The sequence below is a fragment of the Geotrypetes seraphini genome, chromosome 5 (genome assembly GCF_902459505.1).
Source record: "Geotrypetes seraphini chromosome 5, aGeoSer1.1, whole genome shotgun sequence".
Taxonomy (NCBI): Eukaryota; Metazoa; Chordata; class Amphibia; order Gymnophiona; family Dermophiidae; genus Geotrypetes; species Geotrypetes seraphini.
The window spans coordinates 180,950,885-180,977,070 of NC_047088.1; the positions used below are offsets into that span (position 1 = coordinate 180,950,885).

At 45.3% G+C, this 26,186-nt stretch overlaps 1 protein-coding gene across 9 annotated transcripts in view; it reads right to left on the reverse strand.

The window, feature by feature from the left end:
* MYO1B (myosin IB) overlaps positions 1-26,186 on the reverse strand; it is a 423,667-nt gene that overhangs the window by 42,149 nt on the left and 355,332 nt on the right. For all 9 annotated transcript variants that reach the window (XM_033945224.1, XM_033945231.1, XM_033945228.1 and 6 more), the window contains 3 exons: positions 20,357-20,431; positions 15,366-15,500; positions 3,869-3,975 (listed from right to left, as the gene is read on the reverse strand). In XM_033945224.1, coding sequence (XP_033801115.1) covers positions 3,869-3,975; positions 15,366-15,500; positions 20,357-20,431 — 317 coding nt within the window. The remainder of the gene's footprint in view (positions 1-3,868; positions 3,976-15,365; positions 15,501-20,356; positions 20,432-26,186) is intronic.

Genomic DNA, 26,186 nt, shown 5'->3' on the forward strand with positions numbered 1-26,186 from the left:
AGAGTCGCCCTCGTCGCCAAGAAGGAAGGGGAAGCCTCACGAGAATAACGAGGTTCCTTCCCCGTACCCGAACCCGAACCCCAAGAGGCCGCACCAAGCGACCTTGACGGGGTCGGGGACCGGCCATGCCCCGAGGAACCCCTTCGGGAGGTCCCTGGGGCATGGGGGACCAAGGCACGCTCCGTCTTGGCGAAGAGTCCCTCGAGTACTCAACCTCGGAAGAACGGAGAAGCCTTGGATTATCGAGGCGAAGCTCGGAGACCCGAAGGGTCTCGGCCCCGGTCGGCGAGGAGCGACCACATCGTCAAGGAGAAACCCGTTGACGTTTGGGCTTCCTCGACCGACGCTTCGCCCGAGGCCGACCCGAGGGCGAGGAGCCCCGGGAGGATCTCGACGAGGAGGAAGAGGAGGAGATCCTCCGAACCCTCCGTACCTTGTCCCGAGACCGCACGCTCCGCTCAGGCTGGTCCGCCGAGGTCGAGGGCAAGGCCGGGGCCAAGGCCGAAGCCGTCCCGGGGGCCGAAGTCGGCTGGAGGTGCGCGACGGCACCGGACAGCTCCGAGGTAATGAGCGCACGGAGTAAGTCCTGAAAGGCCGGCACCGCCATCATGGCAGGTAGATCCTGGGTCGGCGGGTGCTCCCTCGAGGGCGACCTCGGTCTCGAGTATTCCCGCGGGGCACCCGACTTCGACGCTCGGGGCGGGGCCGAGGACGACCCACCCGCCCCCGTCGATGAGCCTGAGGATGGCTTCTTCGAGGCTGGAAGAGAAGAAGGAAGCGAGGACTTACCCTTCGTCGACTTCGGGGTCGAGGAGACCGGCTTCGATGACGCGGGCTGTCGGGGCGAGGTCGAGGGAGACGAGGCCGAGGTCAAGGCCAGGGCCGAAGCCAAGGCCGACGTCGAGGCCTTCCCCGCCCCGGCGTCCACTACAAAGAGCTCCGCCATACGAGCGCGACGGCGGCGGAGGGCCCTTGTTTGAAACGTAGAGCACCGAATACAGGAGTCGGTCGGGTGCTCAGGGCCCAGACAAAGTAAGCACCACCGGTGAGGATCGGTGATCGAAAGGAGACGATCGCACCGGGTGCACTTTTTAAAACCCGTCAAAGGACGGGACATGGACACGAAACCCGGCCGGGAACGAACGAGGTCCCGCGGCCGCGGCTCCCGGGAGCCCCCGGAGCCGAACGGAAGAAAAATAAAAGTTTTTTTTTCTTTTTTTTCCGACGATAACTAACACACGAACTAATAAAAACAACAAATCAAGCACAGCGACCGAGAAAACACACTCAGCCGCGGTGTCAGAAGGCAAAAGATATAGAGCACAATTTCCACAGGGCTTCTGGCTCCGCGGAAAAGACTGAACTGAGGACCACGAGGTGAGGATGCGCCCTCTAGTGGGCAAGAAGGCATGCACATGCGTGGTGCAGTGTAGCAAACTTGAAATTTCAATCAAGTTTGCTTGAAAAGCTGTCCGCGCTGGGGCTCCGTAGATGACGTCACCCACATGTGAGAATATCATGCCTGCTTGTCCTGGGATAATTACTATTATGGTTGAAATGCAACATAGAAAGGGCAATTTTATGGCAGGCAGCCTAATTTAAATGGGCAAGAATGCATTTATTTTGACCCTAATTCATGTAAACACATAGGTCCGGATTCTATAAATGGTGCTGTTGGTGGAAGCTGCCTTAAAACCAGCCGCTGGTCATATGTCAATCATGCGACGGCGCCGTTTATAGAATCGTGCCTTTGGAAAAGATAGGTGCCAGAAATGTAGGCCAGGGTTTTCAAAGCCTATATTTCTGGTGCCTACCTTTGACATGACACACCTACAGAGGCAATTTATGATGTCTAACGTCACTTCTGGTGTTAGCCACGCCCACAGTCGCGTTAGGTGTCATAAAGCACTTTCCTAGGTGTGATTCTGGTGCCGTTTGTTTAAGGCACCAATAGGAGTCTACATTTTTCTTTAACAAGCTTTATTTTGTTTTAAACGGCATATTGAACTTATGTTAGGCGCCATTTATAGACTCCAGGCCATAAGTCCTATGTATCTTTATGAGTTACTGAAGTGGTCTTCATTAATTTTTTGGCTGAGGCCACTTTGAATTCTAATGAGCTGAAGGAGAGCCACAACATTGCTGACCAATGTGTGTCAATGACATCCATCCCTACCAGCCCACTGTCAAACTTCTTTTGGAGGTATCCACAAGGTTGTGAGCATTTCCAACTGTATCTCTTTTGTCTATTGAGAACTGCCTTGTCCTTCAAACACATGGCTCTTTCCCTCATCCATGTTCCCCTTTCTTTCCTAAGCCTGGGTAAATTGGAAGAGTAAAAATTCAATAGGGGCCGGCCCAGAGGTCTCCAGAGGCCATCATTGGCCCCCTGGTCTTGCATTGAAGGACACTGTATTACTGACACATATTCTATAGCAGTAGCACCTAGTTTGAAAGCACAGGGCAGAGTTTACAAGTGCACATGTAGATTAATGTATTTCATTTTATTTAGTAATTTCTTTATTGATTTCTAAAACAGAGCCATAACCAAATGTGTATATTTCCTGACTCTTACCATGCTCTACCTGTGTTCGTCAACAGTTACTACAGTAGCAGTGTGTGCGCATTCATGCCAATGTACATACTTTTTCAACAGATCTAATTTGTTAAGATGAAGAACAGATAACACTGATAATGGCCAAGTTTCATCCTATGGGCTGCATCAGGGGCAAAAAGACGTGTGTGAGAGTTTGTATGTGAGTGTGTGTGTGTGTGAGAGAGAGTGTGTGTGTGAGTGAGAGAGTGTGTGTGTGAGTGAGAGTGTGTGTGTGAGTGAGAGTGTGTGTGTGTGTGAGTTAGAGTGAGTAAGAGAGTGAGTGTATGTGAGAGTGAGAGAGTGTGTGAGTGTGAGTAAGAGTGTGTGAGAGAATGTGTGAGAGAGTGAGTGTGTGAGAGAGTGAAAGAAAGAGAGAGAGAGCGTGAGAGAGAGAGAGAGAGAATACTCAATCTCAGAGAAGCTCATGTTGTCTACCTCTACATAACATAGTAGATGACGGCAGATAAAGACCCGCATGGTCCATCCAGTCTGCCCAACCTGATTCAATTTAAATTTTTTAAATTTTTCTTCTTAGCTATTTCTGGGCAAGAATCCAAAGCTTTACCCGGTACTGTGCTTGGGTTCCAACTGCCAAAATCTCTGTTAAGACTTACTCCAGCCCTCTCAGCCATTGAAGCCCTCCCCTGCCCATCCTCCACCAAACGGCCATACACAGACACAGACCGTGCAAGTCTGCCCAGTAACAAGTCTGTGGTGAATCCTTTCACATACACTACATTGGTCTTTTTGCACCTGATGCAGACCATAGGATGAAACTTGGCCATTATCAGTGTGCTATTGGTTCTTCAACCTTTACAAAATGACCCCTGTAATTCTAACTTTTGGCAGTTTTTTTTGGTAGTACAGTTTTTTTTCTCCCCTGTGGTGGTAGGAGATTTTTACTGTGCTATTTGTTTTCCAGCCTAAAGAGAAGTCATTGATAAGAAGAGGTTCCTATAGATATATTGTGTGGCTTTGATGCTGCTGTTTTGGGACCATCCTTGAAACTCTGAGGCTTCTATTCTTTATTAATGTATGAGTTGTAGTTTTCCCACCCTATTACCATGAGAATCTTGGCAAACTTCTTTCATAATTGACTTAGGTAGTTTGTTTGCTTTCCAATAGCTGAGTGTTTGATATTCAATTTTGTAGACCATCTGCCTTGTTGTTTCTTGGGACCTAATTTTTTTTTAGGCATTGTACATGTGAATACCACCAAATATGCATGAAAACAACTTTAGAAAATTCCCCCCACAGAGCAGCTCATGTTACCTGGTTGGATACAATGCTTTCTTGTCCTTGAACAGTTCACTTGCTTCCAGTTTCTCTTCATAGATCAGCTTCTTTTGGTCTGTGAACTGATCTCGGTATTTCTTACACTAAGAATACATAGTATTGAACAGAATAATAATTTCATTAAGAGACAGTAACATAAGATCGGCTTTCTAAGTGACAAGCCAACTAATGCATTGGTAATGTGTGCTTGCTAGATACTGCACGTCATTTTTGTTCCTCCATTACTCAGCATTTACCAAACACACTTCCTGCATGATCATCCTCCATCTGGTCTACTACAGAATCTACACACCTGGAGTAGCCATCAGCACTGGTGTTTGAACCACTACTCTCTGTACAATTGCTTGTTCAGTAATTACAGATGTCAAGATATCTTTCCATACAATAATCCGGAAATAGGGAAGAGAAATCTCTAAATATATAGCACTGACCCACCCCCACAAAAAATAAATCATGTTAAATAATGGCTCAGAGGAGCTGCAGTTCCAAATAAATCACTGCTATCAGTAGCGTAGTAAGAGGGGTGGTAGTCCGCCCCCTGCGCTGTCTTATTGTAGGCGCTAGCACCCGTCCTCTCTGCCTCACCTGCTCCTTCCCGCCTCCTTGCTCCTCTTCCCTTGTACCTCTTTAATTTTTCTGATGTAAGCAGTATCACGAACTTGCTGCACGCATCGGTGTCGGCTCTCTCTGTCACTTCTAGGTCCCGCACCTAGGAAGTGACATCAGAGGGAGAGCCGACATGACACGGGCAGCAAGTTTGAATTGCTGCTCTCGCTGGGAAAATTAAAGAGTTATGGGGGAAGGGAAGGAGAGTGTGTGTGTGGCGGAGGGGAGGGGGGTCAGGAAGGAGCAGTGTGCGGCATGATGGTTGAAGCTACAGCCTCCGCACCCTGGGGTTGTGGGTTCAAATCCCACGCTGCTCCTTGTGACCCTGGGCAAGTCACTTAATCCCCCATAGCCCCAGGTACGTTAGATAAATTGTGAGCCCACCGGGACAGATAGGGAAAATGCTTGAGTACCTGATTGTAAAACCGCTTAGATAACCTTGATAGGCGGTATATAAAATCCTAATAAACTTGAAACAGGGTGTGGAGAAGAGGGCAGGGGAGGAACACCACCACCCCAGAAGCAACTGACCCTTGCTATGCCACTGGCTGCTATCTATATATAGAATCCGGACAATATTATCTCTATTCGTCTAAACAACCTATCACTATCTACTATCTGCTATCAATTTCTCCTGGAAAAGTCCAGAAAGCACAGTTACTTACCGTAACAGGTGTTATCCAGGGACAGCAGGCAGATATTCTTAACACATGGGTGACGTCACCGACGGAGCCCTCGGTACGGACCTTTTTAACTAGAAGTTTCTAGTTGGCCGCACCGCGCGTGCGCGAGTGCCTTCCCGCCCGACGGAGGAGTGCGTGGTCCCCAGTTAGTATAAGCCAGCTAAGAAGCCAACCCGGGGAGGTGGGTGGGACGTAAGAATATCTGCCTGCTGTCCCTGGATAACACCTGTTACGGTAAGTAACTGTGCTTTATCCCAGGACAAGCAGGCAGCATATTCTTAACACATGGGTGACCTCCAAGCTAACAAAGAGGGAGGTGGGATGGTTGGCCATTTAGGAAAATAAATTTTGTAACACAGATTGGCCGAAGTGTCCATCCCGTCTGGAGAATGCGTCCAGACAGTAGTGAGTAGTGAATGTGTGAACTGAGGACCAAGTGGCCGCCTTGCAGATTTCCTCGATGGGCGTGGAGCGGAGGAAAGCTACAGAAGCAGCCATAGCTCGGACCCTGTGGGCCGTGACAGTTCCATCCAGTGAGAGACCGGCCCGAGCGTAGCAGAAAGCAATACAGGCAGCAAGCCAATTGGAAAGTGTCCGTTTGGAGACAGGACGACCCAAACGGTTGGGATCGAAAGACAAAAAGAGCTGAGGGGATGTCCGGTGAGCTCTGGTACGATCAAGATAGTAAGCAAGGGCACGCTTACAATCCAGCGTGTGCAACGCCTGTTCCCCAGGATGCGAGTGAGGCTTAGGGAAGAAGACGGGCAGCACAATGGACTGGTTAAGGTGAAAAGCCGAGACCACCTTGGGAAGGAATTTAGGGTGGGTACGCAGAACAACCTTGTCATGGTGAAAAACAGTGAAAGGTGGGTCGGCAACCAGTGCATGCAGTTCGCTAACCCTCCTGGCAGAGGTGATGGCAATTAGGAAAAGCACCTTCCAGGTAAGAAGCCTGAGCGAAGTTGTGGCAAGAGGCTCAAACGGGGGTTTCATGAGGGCTGAGAGAACCACATTCAGGTCCCAGACGACAGGAGGAGGTTTGAGAGGCGGTTTGAGATTGAAGAGCCCTCTCATAAATCTGGAAACCAGAGGATGAGCCGTGAGGGGTTTTCCGAGAATAGGCTCATGAAACGCAGTGATGGCACTGAGGTGGACTCTGATGGAGGTAGTTTTGAGGCCAGCATTGGACAGTGAGAGCAAATATTCCAAGACAGTTTCCACCGCTAAGGAGGTGGGTTCCTGACGATGCCGGAGACACCACGAGGAGAATCTGGTCCACTTCTGATGGTAACATTGGAGAGTGGCCGGTTTCCTGGAGGCGTCCAAAATGAGGCGGACCGGTTGAGATAGATTCTCTGGAGAGGTCAGCCCGAGAGAAACCAAGCTGTCAGGTGGAGCGAAGACAGATTGGGATGCAGTAGAGACTGATGCTGCTGCGTAAGTAGAGTAGGAAACACAGGAAGTAGAATGGGTTCCCTGGAGCTGAGTTGGAGCAGGAGTGAGAACCAGTGTTGGCGAGGCCACCGAGGGGCGATAAGAATCATGGTGGCGTGATCCTTGCGGAGTTTGGACAAGGTCCGCAACATCAGAGGAAGTGGAGGGAAGGCATACAGGAACCGATCCCTCCAATCGAGCAGGAATGCATCCGGAGCCAGACGGTGAGGAGAGAAGAGTCTGGAACAGAATTGGGGCAGCTGATGATTGTGAGGTGCTGCAAAGAGGTCCACCTGCGGAGTGCCCCATCGAGCAAAGATGGATAGCAGAGTCGGAGGGTCCAACGTCCACTCGTGAGGTTGAAGGATGCGGCTGAGATTGTCGGCCAGAGAGTTCTGTTCGCCCTGGATATAGACTGCCCTGAGAAAGAGATTGCGGTCCGTGGCCCAGGTCCAGATGCGCAGAGCCTCCAAACAAAGGGGGCGAGATCCGGTGCCGCCTTGCTTGTTTATGTAGTACATGGCGACTTGATTGTCTGTGCACAGGAGGAGGACTTGAGGGCAGAGAAGATGTTGGAAAGCCTTGAGGGCGTAGAACATGGCTCTGAGTTCCAGGAAATTGATGTGATGACGACGCTCCTGTGGGGTCCAAAGTCCCTGGGTGCGTAGATCTCCCAGGTGAGCTCCCCACGCGTAGGGGGACGCATCTGTGGTGATGATCATAGAGTGGGGGGGCAGATGAAAGAGTAGACCCCTGGAAAGATTTGAGGAGTTCAACCACCATTGGAGAGATTGCTGAAGAGATGATGTCACAGAGATGGGATGAGAAAGAAGATCCGAAGTCTGTGACCATTGGGTGGCGAGAGTCCACTGAGGCGTACGAAGGTGGAGACGTGCCAGAGGAAGGACATGCACCGTCGAGGCAATGTGACCCAGGAGGACCATCATCTGTCGGGCAGGAATGGAGGGATGCATGAGCACCTGACGGCAGAGATGGAGCAGGGTCCGCTGGCGATCGGAGGGGAGAAAGGCCCTCATCAGCGTGGTGTCCAGAACTGCTCCAATGAATTGAAGTCGCTGGGTGGGAAGCAGATGCGACTTGGGGTAGTTGATCTCGAACCCCAGGAGGTGGAGGAGAGAGATGGTGTGATGAGTAGCTTGTAGCACGAGTTGAGATGAAGGTGCTTTCACCAACCAATCGTCCAAGTAGGGGAACACCTGGAGGTTGTGAGACCTGAGGAAGGCCGCTACCACTATAAGGCACTTGGTGAAGACCCTGGGGGAGGAAGCGAGGCCGAACGGTAGCACCTTGTACTGATAGTGGTGGTGCAGTACCTGGAACCGCAGGTAGCGGCGAGAACTCTGATTGATGGAGATGTGAGTGTAGGCCTCTTTGAGGTCCAGGGAACATAGCCAGTCGTGTTGAGAAAGAAGAGGGTAAAGCGTGGCAAGGGAGAGCATTCTGAACTTCTCCTTGACCAGACACTTGTTGAGATCCCTTAGATCGAGAATGGGACGGAGGTCTCCCGTCTTTTTGGGAACCAGGAAGTAGCGGGAGTAGAATCCCTGACCCCTTTGATCTGGAGGTACTTCTTCGATGGCATTGAGAAGGAGGAGGGATTGAACTTCCCTCAGGAGGAGGGGGGTTTGAGATGAGTGTGAAGCAGACTCTACGGGAAGGTTGTCTGGTGGAAGAGTCTGGAAGTTGAGAGAGTAGCCGTGGCGGATGATGTTGAGGACCCACTGGTCCGATGTGATGACCTCCCAACGGCTGAAGAATATGTGGAGACGACCTCCGATTGGTTGTGGAAGAGGCAATGAAGGTGGAAGGCTGGCTATGCCCTGGAGAGAAGAGTCAAAAGGGCTGAGAAGGCTTTGCAGGTTGAAGAGGCTTGTTGGGTTGGTTGGACTGAGAACGAGCCTGGGCATGGTGTTGTTGCTGACGGGGCCGCCGAGGTTGTTGTGAAGGCGGATTGAGTGGTCTGGCTGAGAATCTGCGCTGATAGGAGGATTGAGGCCTGTAAGGTCGAGCAGGCGGAGCCTTTTTCTTTGGTTTAATCAGGGTGTCCCATCTGGTCTCATGGGCCGAGAGTTTCTGGGTGGTGGAATCCAGGGACTCTCCAAAAAGTTCATCCCCGAGACAGGGGGCGTTGGCCAAACGATCCTGGTGGTTGACGTCCAGGTCGGAGACTCTGAGCCAGGCTAGTCGACGCATGGCTACAGCCATGGCAGAGGCCCGAGAGGTGAGCTCGAAGGAGTCATATATTGAGCGGACCATGTATTTTCGCATCTGGAGAAGACCAGAGATGTGTTGTTGGAATAGCGGGACCTTGCGCTCAGGAAGGTACTTCTGAAGGGTAGACAGTTGTTGGACGGTAGCACCTTGTACTGATAGTGGTGGTGCAGTACCTGGAACCGCAGGTAGCGGCGAGAACTCTGATTGATGGAGATGTGAGTGTAGGCCTCTTTGAGGTCCAGGGAACATAGCCAGTCGTGTTGAGAAAGAAGAGGGTAAAGCGTGGCAAGGGAGAGCATTCTGAACTTCTCCTTGACCAGACACTTGTTGAGATCCCTTAGATCGAGAATGGGACGGAGGTCTCCCGTCTTTTTGGGAACCAGGAAGTAGCGGGAGTAGAATCCCTGACCCCTTTGATCTGGAGGTACTTCTTCGATGGCATTGAGAAGGAGGAGGGATTGAACTTCCCTCAGGAGGAGGGGGGTTTGAGATGAGTGTGAAGCAGACTCTACGGGAAGGTTGTCTGGTGGAAGAGTCTGGAAGTTGAGAGAGTAGCCGTGGCGGATGATGTTGAGGACCCACTGGTCCGACGTGATGACTTCCCAACGGCTGGAGAAAATGGTGAGACGACCCCCGATAGGCTGTGGAAGAGGCAGTGAGGGAGGATGACTGGCTATGCCCTGGAGAGAAGAGTCAAAAGGGCTGAGACTGTTTAGCAGGCTGAGGCGGCTTAGAGGGTTGAGTGGCCTGAGATCGAGCCTGGGCATGGTGCTGCTGTTGACGAGGTCGCCGAGATTGTTGGGGGGGGCGGATTGAGTGGCCTGGCTGAGAACCTCCGCTGGTAAGAAGATTGAGGCCGATAGGGTCGAGCAGGCGGAGTCTTCTTTTTTGGCTTGATCAAGGTGTCCCACCTGGTCTCATGGGCCGAGAGTTTCTGGGTGGTGGAATCCAGGGACTCTCCAAAGAGTTCATCCCCGAGACAGGGGGCGTTGGCCAAACGATCCTGGTGGTTGACGTCCAGGTCGGAGACTCTGAGCCAGGCTAGTCGACGCATGGCTACAGCCATGGCAGAGGCCCGAGAGGTGAGCTCGAAGGAGTCATATATTGAGCGGACCATGTATTTTCGCATCTGGAGAAGACCAGAGATGTGTTGTTGGAATAGCGGGACCTTGCGCTCAGGAAGGTACTTCTGAAGGGTAGACAGTTGTTGGACCAAGTGTTTTAGGTAGAAAGAAAAATGGAAGGAGTAGTTGTTTGCCCTGTTGGCCAGCATGGCATTTTGGTAAAGCCTCTTGCCAAATTTGTCCATGGTCTTACCTTCTCTGCCAGGAGGGGTAGAGGCATAGACACTGGAGCCCTGGGTCTTTTTCAAAGTGGATTCCACTAAAAGGGACTCATGGGGCAATTGAGATTTGTCAAATCCAGGTATAGGGATGACCCGGTAAAGGTTGTCCAGCTTACGGGGGGCTCCCGGTACCGTGAGGGGAGTTTCCAAGTTCTTGTAGAACGTTTCCCGTAGGATGTCATGTACGGGAAGCTTGAGGAACTCCTTAGGAGGTTGCTCAAAATCTAAAGCCTCTAGAAAGGCTTGAGACTTTTTCGAGTCAGATTCTAGTGGAAGGGATAGGGCAGCAGACATTTCTCTCAGAAATTTAGTGAATGAGGACTGCTCCGGTTTAGAGGTGGCATCGGGTGCCGATGGTTCCTCATCAGATGAGGAGGGATCCTCCTCGGTACCGAGGGGAGTCTCCTCCCACAAATCAGGGTCTCTGACCTCTGGTGCATGTCGAGACACCGGGGTGGAGGGCGCGGTGTGGCGAGTCTTGGACAAAGACTTACCAGAGCGCACTGAAACGGTACCAGGGGAGGACGATCGGCGTCGTTCTCGGTCCCGAGAAGAATGCCGTACCGCCTGGTGCCGAGAAGGATCCACATTGGTCTGAGAATGAACCACCGGATCGGCGTGAAGTTGTTGAGCCGAAAGGATCGGCATAGAGGTGTTTACCGGTACCGAAGGAGTGGACACCGGGGGCTCGGTGCGGGGCTCGGGCCGGTCTGGTACCGGAAGGAGCGGTGCCAGGATAGAGGGTAACAGCTGTTCAAGTTGTTTCTTCAACTGTTCCTGAAGCTGAGCTTTGAGAATGACCGAGATACGGTCATCTAGGGGTGGCATCGGAACCGCTTTCTTTTTCTTCGGTTCCTTGGATGCCGCTCCACGCCCCGGCGATGAGGAGGCCGATGACGAGGCACTCACCGATATCGGGGCGGAGCGTTTGCGGGACCGGTGCGATGCCGGTAGGGACGGTGTCACCACCGTAGCTGGAGGGCGCTCGAGGGAAGAGGAAGGCTTCTTAGCCGGCTTACCTGGCGCCAGAGACGCCGATGTGGGGTCGGGCGGTGTCGAATTAGACGGTGCCGATTTCTGTGGTACCGCTGTCGATGTCGAAGAGTCCATCGCCGACTCGGTGCCGAAAAGAAGAGTTTGTTGGATTCTTCGGTTTTTAAGCGTTCGTTTTTGCAGAGTGGCACAGCGGGTGCAGGAGTCTGCCCGATGCTCCGGACCCAGACACTGCAAACACCAATTGTGTGGGTCAGAAACGGAGATCGGGCGTGCACACCGCTGGCACTTCTTAAAACCGACCTGCGGGGGCATGAAGGGGAAGATAGCCTCCGCAAAATCGAAGTCCGAGGCCTGTATAATGGCAACAGGCCCCGCCGGGGCAAAAACGAAAGGAAAAGGAAAAAAGAAAGTTTTTTTTTTTTTTTTGCAAATCAAAAGAAAAAGTAAACCCGAAGGTAAAGAGAGAAAAAATTAGGAAAAAAACGCGAGCGGGAAGGCGAAAAGTGATTTCAACGGCCGTTGAAAAAATACACGCGTCTTCTTCGCTCCGCGGAAACGAAGAAACTGGGGACCACGCACTCCTCCGTCGGGCGGGAAGGCACTCGCGCACGCGCGGTGCGGCCAACTAGAAACTTCTAGTTAAAAAGGTCCGTACCGAGGGCTCCGTCGGTGACGTCACCCATGTGTTAAGAATATGCTGCCTGCTTGTCCTGGGATAATAACAATTGTAACTTGACGCATTCTTGATAACATGTACTGTAATGCTACTGGAAATGTCCAGTCTTCTAACTTGTAATCCGCTTAGAACCGCAAGGCACAAGCGGAATAGAAATCACCAATGTAATGTAATGTAAAATCGGAGGTATGTATGTGTGTATGTATGTATGTATGTGTGTGTGTATGTGCCGCGATCACGCAAAAACGGCTTGACCGATTTGAACGAAACTTGGTATGCAGATCCCTCACTACCTGGGGTGATATGTTCTGGGGGTCTCGTGGCCCACCTGCACATGTGGGCGGAGCTACAAACAGAAAATCAGATTTCACCCATTCATGTCAATGGAAAAAATGTAAAAAGCTGCCATTCTCACTGTAAATAATAAACGGCTTGACCGATTTGAACGAAACTTGGTATGCAGATCCCTCACTACCTGGGGTGATATGTTCTGGGGGTCTCTTGGCCCACAACTCTATGTTGCTTGCTCAAGGGTGGGTTCACCCAGCAATTTATATGTTCTTGCTCCAGGAGGTGAAACTAAAAATGTTGTTTATAATCACGTTTTGCGTTAGTTGTATTGTATTCATTTTGTCAAATATTTCACATTATAATTTGAATATTGTACTTTTTATTAAGCTGTAAAAAAATAATTTCATTCACCACTATAAAGTATCTTTATTTGAATCCATTTACAGTGTTATTGCTATAATTAAATACCCGTGCAACGCCGGGGCATCAGCTAGTAATTTATATAAGAGGAGGTATCAGTGAATAACAGTGCTATCCCAGCACTCGTTGAATGACAAATCTATGCTGTTTATCGGCTTTGCTGTCACTGAAAACCCACATCATGTCACATGAAAACTCCTCTGTTAAAGTGCTTAGTGAAGATGAATGTGAAACAAAACTATTTAAATGTAAGCAGATAAGTATTTCCTATTAATTTACAGATTTTTGGGGAGCTATATTGAGTATTTCACATTGGGTGCAATTTGACTCAGAGTGGCAGCACATAGAATATTGTTTACATTTAAATGGTTGTGTTTCACATTCAATAAGCACTTTAACAGAGGAGCAGCATGATGTGAATTTACAGTGACAGTAAAGCCGAAGAACAGCACAGATCTGTCAATCAACGAGTGCTGGGATAGCACTGTTATTCACCGATACATCCTCATATAAATTATGGCAGTGATTTATTTGGAACTTCAGCTCCTGTGAGTCATTATTTAACACAATTTTTGTGAGGAGTCAATGTTGTTACATATTTAAAGATATCTTTCAATGGCAAGTCACTCATGCTTATGCTGGTTTCAATCTCAAAATCTCACAAGGCTGCTGCGGGAAGTCCTAGCAGCCATTTTGGCTGAAGAACCAGTGTGACTTGGAAATTGCTCTTGCCTGGAAGAGTCTACTAGATCACCAGAACATTTAAAAGGTAGGCCTGGGCAGCCCAAGGGGAGGAGAGGCCACCACCAGGGCATTTAAAGGTAGAGGCGAGGGGGGTGACAGAGAGTTTCAGCTGAAAATGCATTAACATTTTTGGCTGAAACCCGAACCCGGATTTTGAGCTGGTGTCAGAGCCGAAGCCGAAACCAAAATGTGGTTGTCTCCTATTTGGGGAGGGGGCGGGGGTGAGAGAGACCTCAGCAAATTAAAAAAATAAACAAGAGACAAGAAAAAAATCTGAAGTCAACAACCTCTATAAGTACTTGTGAAATGTGTAAAAGAAAAAACTGCTAGGCTGTTATAATTACTCACAAAAATAGACATTTACTGTAGACTCTCTGTTAACCAGAATTTAGTTAACTAGAACCAGAAAAAATTATCTAAGAAATGCTGTAATACTTTGAAATTTAAGTGTAAATTTGGCTCACCACACCTGAGTATGCCTATGCATTGCCTACCACATGTCCGGTAGTTTGTCTAGAACAGTTTATAGTATGGCGTACAGTATTAGTTAGGCCTATTTTTAATAGTAACTCTCAAGCAACCAGAAAATACATTTGTCTGGCATCTATCAATCCTCATGGGTGCCGGTTAACTGACAGTCTACTGTATAAAATTTACAAAGTATATGAACCTGAAAAGCATGAACACAATATTCTTTTCTGAGAATTACAGGGATTTTTAATTATGGCAATCAGACACATCTTAGGTACCTAAAATGATGGCAGCTATATGACACAGTCTCAAAACAACTGGAAAGATTTCTGCTATTTTTTTCAAAGGCATTATGGGGCTCATAATCAAAACATAAACACATCTAAAAGCCCACCCCCAAGTCGGCACTTCTAGGACCTAAAAGACAGGTCGTCCCAAGTGCCAATAATCAAACCAACTTTCTGGTTGTGCCACGGGACTTTTTATGCCTCTGAATGCTGCTGTATGCACAGAGCTGCACACAGGTATCTTAGATAGGCTGGGGGATGGGTTAATGAACCATAGATAGGAAGACCCAGGACATAAGCCACTCTAACCAATACATTTATGGTGGAACATGTGCATCCACCAAACCCCCCTCCCCCAAACCCTACACTACTGCCATATAGGTGCCATCTGCAGCCATAAGGGCTATTGGGGTTGTAGGCAGGTGGGTATAGTGGGTTTGGGGGGACTCATCATAACTTATAAGGGAGATCTGGTGAAATGTTTATCTGGCACCCTTTTTCTGAAGCTCACAGCAGTGCCCTGTAAGGTGCCCCACTGCTCTGTTGCCATGTGTGGGTGGCCAGATCATTACAAGATTGGCCCCCTCCCATGCCCAAATGATCTTGTTCTGGACTTGGATGAAATTTGGTCGAAAATATGGTATAAAGATAGACGTCCTGATGGTTTGAATGAACAATAGCCTGGACATTCAGATAAATGATTAAAAAAAATATATTCTAGATGTATTTTTCAAAATTGGCATTTTCCCACTGCCAACTTTGGATGTCTAGCACCATATGCCCAAATTGGACTTAGACATATTTTTTGATTATGCCCCTCTAAGCATCCAGAATAAAGATTCAAGAGAGACTATACGTGCTGTTGAAATGAGAATCGATTCTGAACCAAAGCATAAAAACCCCTTAAAGGGAATATACAAATTTTAAGTTCCTTCAAATTGAAAGCTGATGGAGAACAGCAGTATACTTTAGTTTCATTTTCCAAACACAGATGAAGCTAGTCTGTTCAAGGTCTGCTGTGTGCCTAAGTGGAAAGACAACCTTAAGCAGGTCTTAAAAATCATCCTAAAGAAACAGAGCCTAAGCAAATGAAAATAATTTAGTGGAAGCATTCAAATGGGGTCATTTACTAAAGTTTTGTGCACACTAATGCCATTATTGCAAGTTATCTGCTGTGGGGCCCATTTTGTGCAGCAGCAGAAAACATGCAATAATCTAGCATTTACTATATGACCCCGGTAAACAATTTTACTTTTCATAAGAAAAAGTTGTTTTTTTAAATTACCCTCCATAAATGGAAAATCCTTTTCACTTCTTTGTCAGTAGAATCCAAGAAGTGGTAAGGCCTTGCAGGCCAGTTCTGGTCTATTGGCGATAGTGAAGGCATCTTGGTCTTCAGGTCCAGAAAATACTTCTGTATCTAAGTTCAGGTTTAACATAGCATGTTTTAGTCATTTGAACTCATAAACCACTTTGAAAGGCAGCCTGTCATTTGTAGAACTGAAAATATCCAACTCTTCATCACAAGGATTCTCCCAGAAATCTTCAGGCCCACTTTTAACAAAAAGACCCCCCTTCCTTGCCTTTTACAAAGCCGTGCTAGCAGGTGCCGCTGTGGTAACTGCCCCAAAGCCCATAGAGATTTAAAGGGCTTTGGGGCTTTTGCCGCGTGGCAGCCACTAGCATGGCTTTGTAAACCAGGGGGAAAATTTCTACCATTGATCCTTAAGTGTGTATAGCAAATTCATTCCAGTTAATAAGTCCTGACAACCAGTGCCACTTAGAACTCACTTGATGAATTTGTTTCTGTTCAAATCCATTCCAAAAACTGGATAGTACCCCAATCTAGCACAATACAGCAACCATCAATTTCAAAAAGAACAAAAGCAAACTGCAGCGATTACGCAGTATTTATGAGCATTTTCTGTGTATAGCAACACAGTTTAAAATTTTGATGGTACAACATGCAGGAGACCATTTTACCAAGCTGCAGTAAGTAGTAATAATAATAATAATAATTTTATTTCTTATATACCGCTGTACCGTGAAGTTCTAAGCGGTTTACAGTAGAAATAGAAGAAATGCAATAAGTAAGATTAATTAAGATGAAGAGAGAGTACTTAGAGTTCCCTGACTGTCCCAAAGGCTCACATTCTTGCTAACGTGTGGTTACTGCAGGGTGCGTTCAGGCGTTCCATGGTAGTTTTGGGATTGGTGCCTACTTTCCATGCACTAAGAAATAGATTTTATTTTTTTAGCGCTGGGAGGATAGGCATGCGCTGCACTAATTTAGGGAAGCTACATTACCACATGCTAACCTATTAGCATGCCGTTAGCATGTAAGCCTTTACTGCCTAGAAAATAGGTGTCAGTAATTGCTCCCATGTTAATGGCCAAGCACTAATAGGGAAATTAGCACATGGCCATTAGTAGGGGAAATGGGGCTATTTTACTACAGTGTTGTAAGTGGCCTCAGGGTGTGGGAAAGCCCCATGATGGGAATAGCGTTGGTCACTTCTTAGTGCTGCCTAAAAAAGTGCCCTGCCTTTATCTTCACATATAGACGTTCTAACTCCCATAACACCTTGAATAACACTCCATATATTTAAATGTTAACATCAGTTTTAAAAATGTGCTCATGATTTAGTTACATTAAGGGAAATCCAAGATGTACAGTAGTTTATTTTGATAACTGAGTCGCTTAACCTTTGTCTCTATTACTTTTAAATCACTTGAGGAATGTTACAATAACCTGACAACCTGAATTTCTTAGTGAAGAAAGTATCTGTGTCTTTTGCAAAAATAATAATAATAATAAAAAAATATATATATATATACATATATATATATATATATATAAGTGATAACTATTATAAATTTAATGACCCCGATTCTATAAAAGATGCCTATAGGAACCTAACTTAATTTTTTAAATTAGCTTAATCTGTGCTGAATATTGAAAGTTTGTTTATGTTTATTAAAAACTTTATATACTGCATATTAGCCAAAAAAGGATCTAAGTGGTTTACATGTATATTTCACAACAATTAGGAAAGGAACTCCATTCAAAAATAGAAAAGGAGAGAAAAGAAGAAGTTGATTTTTTAATCTTTTTTTACAATTCAAAAAAATTCTATGGCAATCAAAATATCAATAATAAAAATTAATTCGTCAGTAAGCGCCTACCAGTACATACACAACATGTAGGTGTGGTTAAGGGCAGATTTGAGGTGGAGTTTAGGCATGGATTGAATTAGGTGCACTCATTTAGGCCAATAAAACCCTGGCCTATATGGAGTATGTCTAAAGATTTTAATGCCTAGCAGCATCTAAGACCACTTAGGTGCCACTAGGTGCGATTCTATAAATGGCACCTAGTGGTTGATTGATAACCATGCCGAATGGTGCCTAGGAGTTATAGACGCCATTTATAAAATCAGACCCAATATGTCTCATTCACTAATAATTGCCCTGGATAAAGATTCCAAGCTTTGCTTCTGAATCCTTAATGTCTCCATTTGATTGTATTCCTGGAGTGGAGTCCTTAGTATTGATTGCTATATTTTAAAGTTATGTTAAGTTCTTTAATCTTTTGACTTTCAATTTGATACATCAAGTATCAAAGAATGAATGCCATCTTTATTTTAGAGTTCCAAAACCCATAGATGCATAGTTACTGTAGGTCCAATTCACCAACATTAAGGATTTGGAATTTTCTACAGAATGTTTTTCATCTACTTTAGCAAATGAAAATAACTTTATTCTAAGCTAAGAGGGGGGAAAAGAAACACATTTGGGATTCCATGTGTACCTTGGAAACACAGCTTGGAATCTGATAACACATTTTTGGCTTCACTGCCATATGCATGCCTTATCTCCCTCTTGATATGCAGTTCTCCTAAAATCACTAACTGGAATTAGACAGAGGGAAAAAGAATGAGCAATGTTCTCACCCTAAGAGAAACTCGAAGGGCATGACCGGGAGATGAGCAAAGAAGTTGGCGTTGTTTTTTTATGAATCCCTGTAATTGTAATATTTATTTGATTTTTATTTGTTCATTCTGTGTTTATAATCTGCCTTGTGTTTCTACTAGAGAGCTGCACGGGAACAGGGAATCCCGCGGAACCCTGGGGATCCCCCTGGGGTTACAGGGATCCCATGGGGATGCCCCCTCGGGTTGTGAGGATTCCATGGAGATGCCCCTAGTGGTCACGGGGATCTCACGGAGTTGGAGGCAGCTCAAGGGGCTCGAATACCTTGGTGTGCCTCCTTTTCCTGCCCTCCATCTGCACTTGCTCCTCTACAAAGCAGTGTACAGCCCTCCCAGCACGCCACCTGTAGCCGACCCAGAAGCCTTTCCTCCAACATCAGAGCTGACATCGGAAGGAAGACTGCAGGTCAGCCAGAAGTGTGGCTGGAAGGCAGTAAGCAGGCAACCGATTTGGATGGTGCCGGTACAGTCTTGCAGGAGGGGGGCAGAAAAGGATGAAGAGAGCGTGTGTGTGTGTGTATGCATTGGACCAAGGAAGGGAAAGAGAGAGGGCATGAACTTAGGATAAAGGAGGGAGAGAGCATGTTTGGACACAGAAGGAGAGAGGGGGCATGAACTTAGGACAGAGAAGGGAGAGAAAAAGGGAGCACGAACCTGGGACACAGGATGGAGGGAAGGAAAGAAATGCTGAGGCGGAGGAAGGAATAGAAAGGGAGAATTGTTGGGTGTAAGTGTGTCCGGATCGTTGTAAGGGGGGGATTCTGTAACCGGTGTTGTTTTTGACAGACACCAGTTACAGAATCCAGCTTTTAGGCGAGGGACTGGCTCCTCCTTCACCTAAAAGCTCTTGTTTTGGGCGTTTGGGAGTTAGGCTTTTTTTAGGTTGATTATATGGTGTTAGTGTAGATGTAGTGGTGGTCTGGGCGTTTAAACAGCTAAACGTAGAGGTAGGCCATTATTAAAAAAAAACTCATTTTGGACGTTTTTTTTGATAATGGACATTTTCCCTGCTTCTACTTTCAACGTTTAAGGCCTTAGGCCAACAGGGGACTTAGACGTTTTTTTTTTATTATGCTTCTCCAAATTTATATACCGCATCATCTCCACAATCATAGAGATCGGCACGGTTTACAGGAGCTTAGTATAAAGAAGGAACTTCATTGTAAGGGTTACAGGAACTTAGTATAAAGAAGTTTTACAAGAACTTAATATAAAGAGGGAACACCGTAGTAAGGGTTTTATTTCCACTGAAAGAAATGGAAGTAAAATCCCAAATATCTCAGTCTGTCTTCCTTTTAATGGAGCCATTTGGTAACCCTACCTAAGTCCAATTTAGATGCCTACACACAAAACACGCCCAAGATTCACCCCCTAACCACGCCCTCTTTCTGGTAGGTGCCTTGAGTAGGCACCTACCTAAAATTTCTGGGTACCTACCAAGTTAGGCATCTACTACCCAATTAATTTTTGCCAATTATAAGCTCATTATCAGCACTGATTAAGCATTTTAAATAATTAACCCCTTTTTCAAAAGCCTGATAACATGGGCTGCTGCAGTAACTGCCTCGAAGCCCATAGGGATTTAAAGGGCTTTGTGGTTTTTGCCATGCGGCAGCTGCTTCCGCGGTTTGTAAAAGAGGGGGTGGGGGGTTAAGTTAGATGCTTTAATTGGCCACTGTTTAAAGCTGGATACTGGGTTAGATGGACCATTGGTCTGATCCAGTATGGCTATTCTTATGCTCTTATGAGCATAAGCAGGGCTCAAATTTACACTCGTAACTTACAGGTATCTTCGATATTTAGGTGCAGGCATTTACATCAGCTCTATGGCTTGCCTATGCCATACACTACTAGGGGCCACTGAAAAGTTCCCAGTCCAACCAGGAAGAGGATGATGTGGAGCTATGAAACTTACAAGTTATCCTACACTTTTCGCTTCATTTCATATCAATGAAAAAAGTGTCAAGCAAAGTGGAATAACTTATAGGTTTCAGGGCTCCACATCATTCTCGTCTTGGTTGGGCTGAGAACTTTACAGCGGCCCCTCGTAGCATTCCAAGTTTATTTCTCATTTGATAAACCGCCCACTGACACAGCCGTCTGTGCGGTTCACAAGGGTTCACGATCTAATCAGGTCCTCAAAATATTTTCCCTAAAAGAATGTGGGTGTTTAGCTTCCTTTACAGAATAGGCTCCTAATCAGTAAGAGCTCTGTTATAGAATTGCCCTGTATATGGAGTTACAGTATGTTAGAAGCCATACAAACAGTTATGTTTATACTTACAATTCTCTGGATTATAAATTCATATATTTTCCTTCCTGCATTTGCCCGGAAAAATTTTCTGTACTCTCTACGGACCTAAAAAAATGCAAGCAGATAAAGATAGTTAAGAATTGCATTTAGAGGAAGCATGCTGAAGTTGATTGTACACAGTGCTGCAATACTGTTTAGCCACTGTACTGTAGCCACATGTTCCTGAAGTAATGAAGTTGAATTTATGCGATTTTCAGGAAATAAATGGAAGGATGAAATAGGTTAACTATGGCAAAAATACAAAAATTTCTTTATTTAAATCTTTGCATCTATTATTACTAAAAGTATTAATGAAATCACTTCATGAAAAATGTATTATATGTTGAAACTAACTGCATGCAAAAGAAAAAAAAAAAAAACCAGACGAGTGAAAAGTAATTTCATAACAGAAAGAATGCCATGAAAACTAGAGTACTGAATGATTATGAATACATTGGGGTAATTTTATAGCACACTTTTGGCGTGTAAAGTATGTTTTGCATGTTGAAATGGGTTTATGTCCAGGTATGCAAATGAAAAAAGTAGGCACAATGCAAAACTGTGCCCCATCCCCACCCCTTTTATATGATCTGCACAAAGGTGTAGTTTGGAACTCCTCTAGTAAGAAGAAAAACTAACGAGGTTAGGGCTGTCCAGCTTGGAAAAGAGAGGGCTGAGGGGAGAAATGATTGAAGTCTACAAAATCCTGAGTGGAGTAGAATGGGTACAAAGACTAGGGGACACTCGATGAAGTTACAGGAAAATACTTTTAAAACCAATAGGAGAAATATTTTTTCAGTCAGAGACTAGTTAAGCTCTAGAATGCATTGCCAGAGGATTTGATAAAAGCGGTTAATTTAGCTGGTTTTAAGAAAGGTTTTGACAGGTTCCTGGAGGAAAAGTCCATAGTCTGCTGTTGAAACAGCCACTGCTTGCCCTGGGTCAGTAGCATAGAATGCCGCTACTATTTGGGGTTTTGCCAGGTACTTGTGACTTGGATTGGCCTCCGTGAAGATGGGATACTGGGATAGATGGACCATTGGTCTGACCCAGTAAGGCTATTCTCATGTTCTTATGTTTAAAATATGCATGGGTTCACCAAGGGACTGATTCTATAAATGACGCCTAAATTGGCCGGTGCTTAAAAAAGGCACTAGTGGTGCTTATGCAAAAACTTAGGCGTCTGAAATATAGGCGAGGGTTTTAAAGGCCTAAATTTCAGGCGCCTAAGTTTATGGAGAATCGTGCTTAGTGGCGCCTAACTCACGCTCCACCCATAGAAACACCCACTTAGGCATTAGGCGCTGCTAAGTGCATCTTTTATAGGATTGGATAAGTGCCTATCGCACAATTAATTTTTTTTAACCAATTATCGAAGCTGTTATGGGTATTTTGCCAATTAAATGCCTAACTTTATAGAATCAGCCTCGAAAGGACTAATTTTATTAAAGGATTTTGCTTATATAAAGTATGTTTTACTCATGGAAACGGCTCTTAAAAATTGCATGGCCAAATACGTACATAATGCATGTCATCAAGATGGTATGCACTTATATTAGTGGATCCAAACCTAGTCCTCAGGACACACCCAGCCAGTCAAGATTTCAAGATAGCCATAATGAATCTGTATGAGATACATTTGCTTGTACTAAACTAAACTAAACCTTAAGTTTATATACCGCATCATCTCCACGGAAGTAGAGCTCGGCACGGTTTACAAGAACTTAAAAATGAGAAAGGGTAGGAAAAGGTTTACATAAGTTTATAAATCGAGTGGAAAAGTAAGGGAAAAGAAATTACATGTTAGAGAAGAGCCAGGTTTTTAGTTGCTTGCAGAATAAATGGAGGGAGCTCAGGTTCCGCAGCGGGATAGTAAGGTCATTCCAGAGACCTATGATTTTGAAAAGAAGTGATTTTCCCAGTTTACCTGCGTGGAGAATACTATATAGGGAGGGGAAGGATAGTTTTAATTTATGGGCGGTCCTGGTGGAGTCAGGGCATGAGGAGTTGAAAGAAAGTGGGATTAGGGAAGGAAGGATGCCGTGAATAATCTTAAAAGCCAGGCAAGAGCATTTGAATTGGACTCTGGAAATCACTGGGAGCCAATGAAGATTGGCCAGGAGTGGGGAGACGTGGTCAGATTTATGTTTTGCAAAAATCAGCTTGGCTGCCGTGTTCTGAATAAGCTGGAGTCTTTGGAGGCTTTTTTTTTGTTAAGCATAGGTAAATGGCATTACAATAGTCAAGTTTGGAGAGGATGATGGATTAGACAAGGACGGCAAAATGTTTTTGGAGGAAGAAGGGTCTTGCTTTCCTTAGCATGTGGAGGCTGAAAAAGCATGATTTTGTCAAGGAGTTGAGGTGGTCGTTGAGAGAGAGAGAGGAATCGATAATGATGCCAAGAACCTTGCTTGAGAACTCAAGGTGTAAGGCAGTGCCTGAGGGCAGTGCGAAGAGGTTGGGCAGGTGTTCTAACTTTGGGCCGAGCCAGAGTAATTTTGTTTTTGATTCATTTAGTTTCATCTGTACCGAGAGGGACCAGGAGTGGAGTCTCATTATGCAGGATGTTATGTTATTGTGGAGGTTGGTGAGGTTCTGGTCTGTTTCAAGAAGGACAAGGATATCGTCGGCATATGTGTAGATTGTTTCAAGGGGGGAAAGCTGGAAGAGCTTCAATGAGGACATATAGATATTAAAAAGAATAGGGGAAAGGGGTGATCCCTGAGGGACACCGCAAGAAGGAGACCAAGGAGTGGACATGGTGCCATTAGAGTTGACAGTGTAGGAGCGAGAGCGAAGGAAGTTTGAAAACCAATTAAGAACGGTGGAATCAATTCCTATCTCGGAAAGTTGATAAAGTAGTATGTCGTGGTGGACGACATCAAAAGCAGCAGAGAGGTCGAATTGTAACAGAATAGCAAATTTGTTTCGAGAATGTAGTTGTTGCACCTTTGATATTAGGGAGACTAACATACTGTATACTACCTCCACTGTATACAGACCTATCTCATGCATATTTATTGGGGGTATCCTGGAAACCTGAGTGGCTCGGTGTGTCCAGAGGATTGCATTGAGAACCTCTGACTTACATGCATGCAGTGTGTCGGCATTTCTGTAAATGCCTTTTGAATAGAAAGGGGGGGGGGTGGGGGGAAATTGTGATATACACATATAGATCACCTGCACACAAATAACCTCTTCTTTGGAGCAGGTATAAATTTGGCCATGAATATTTGTATGCCTCTGTGGATAATTCTGTGTGCCTCTTTCATAAAAGTATCTAGGCGCCTATGTTGGCTTCAGAAAATAAAAAAAAACAAGAAAAAAAAACTGCAGAATAGAATGTATAAGTTACAGGAATCTTTATTAAAAAAAACATACAAAGTTGTAATCCTTAAAAAATAGCTCTCATATACATGGGATACAGACCCAACACGCTCTGTGTGTAGGAGAAACACTCCTTCCTCAGAGGTCCGGGATATCCAATATATCACATGTAGAGAGTGATGCAGAAAACAACGTAGTGATAAAATCATGAAAATTGTCAAATCAGAGGCAGGAAATTCTACTACTGAGCTGCCGCACAGGGTGAGTCCAGCTGCCGAAAGTGGGTGCGTATTCCATGTATATGAGAGCTATTTTTTAAGGATTACAATTTTGTATGGTTTTTTTTATAAAGATTCCTGTACCTTGTACATTCTATTCTGCAGTTTTTTCTTGTTTTTGGTATTCGCCTTTTACTGCAGACTTGTTGGATTGTTCTTTGTTTGGCTTCATAAAATAAGCACAAAACAGGTGCTGTTTTAGGCATTTCACATTGGCATCATTATAAAATTACCCCATCAGGAATTTAAATTGGGCTTAAATTAACCAGATTCTATGATTCTTAGAAACAAGAGATTTCAAAATACTAAAGACATGTTACTGAATGTGAATGATTTATGAGTATTATAAGCATCCCGTATGCAAATCTAGCTTTGTTCAAATACATTGAAATAGGAAAAGATTAATTAACATTAGGAGAAATTGGTTTAACAGAAAAAACAGCACCTGTCTACTAGCCTCATTGAAAACCCATATTTTGTTAATCTGATTATGCCTTTTACTTGAATTTTTTAATTGACAAAATACAACTTTCAAAACCTCTTAATATCTAGGAAACAACTGAGAAATAAAAATCCGAATGATGACTTTTCATTGGATTAGCTTGGGACATTTATGACTTGTTTTTCACACTTCTACATCAATTGCTTTGACTGACTGAGTTTTCAGATCTTGAAATCTAGCCTCAGATGTATTGGTCAAGTAAACAGGTTTTCACCTGTGCTCTTGTAGGCTTCTGTCTGTGACTAGTATCATGGTTCTTGCAGCTGTCCACAGCATAGTGCTGTGTCTGAATTTGCTAGAGCAGCATTCCAGCCATCTCGCTGTGGCTTTTTTTCAGAATGATGCATCAAGATAGCTGAAATGTCAATCAAGCAACTTGGATGTGGCACCAATCTGGACAAACCAGGTTTTCACCCATGTAGCTGGGGCTCTTCTGCCATGCCCCCCCCCAAAAAAAAAAACTTACTGAAGTACCTAGTGATCCAGTGAGGGTCTTTGTGACAGGAGCATGGCTCTTTCACTCCTGCCTCCTTGAAGCTGCCTTCTATGTGGTTGCCGCGACCTCTCGTGGCAGTTCTTGATACCACAGGAAAAGCCGTGAGCAGATATGAAAGGTCACAGCAGCCATTTTTGAAGGCAGCCGAATGAAATATCTCAAACCCCCTTCTCTACCCATTGCGGCTCTGTAAATCTTGGGTCAAACATTTAGGATAAAATGTCTCTCTGCTTTAAAAAGGTTGCCGAGCCTGACCTAATACGTTGATCTTTATTTCTGTGTCTCTTAAGGGTCCTATGTTCTAAAGGGTCTTTTCTGTTTTGTGTCTGAAAATAAAGTTCAGCACATCTGTTTAAGGAGCTCATTTTAGATGCTTTGCTACACGGTGGCATTAACATGTTTCAATTGAATACATACAAAAATGGCTACTTCAGAATGTCACTATTTAAGTGTAAATGGCATGCTTTGGGCAGGTCAAAAAGTTATACATATACTGTACTTCTCATTTTATAAGGGAAAACATGTATAGTTCATAACATTTTCAAGCTTCTGTGAAGTACTCACTTTGCTACATTGGCTCACTTCATCCACGCCTTGAAAAGAATGATTGAGTGGATGATTGTGCTTAGTCACCATTAAGGGGGGGGGGGAATTCACTAAAGGGCACTAAGTATGTTAACCACTAAAGATGCCCATAGGGTGTTTTTAGCGGTTAGCACGTGCTAATGCATTTGTGTATCCTAACATGATTGTGTAAGCTAATGTGCTTAGAACCCTTTGATGAACTCTCCCCAAATGCACAAATTTACCTATCAGGGCTTAGCTCCTTAATTGGTTGTACTTAATCATGTGGAGGTCAATTCTATAATTTGCTGCTATATGTTACAGAATGGTAGCTTTTAAATGTGTCATGGGCGCCAATAGCGTTAGGCGCTATTCTATAATGTATATAGCAGAGTTGCTCAGCTCATAACTGCAACAGGGGCTTAAAAGTAGGCAGAGCATAAGGGCCATGGGCATGTCACCGAGCAATGTGCACTTAGGCATGCCAGCTTACACCAACCACTGGCCTGTCGTAAGTGTGCACACCTGCATTTCAGTGTGTCAACATGGCTTTGTACTATTATTCTATAATGGCTCAGATGCACCTTGGAGCTGTTATAGATATGGCAGGGAGTCTGCCCCATTGTGGCCTGAAAGTGTCTGCAATACGATTCT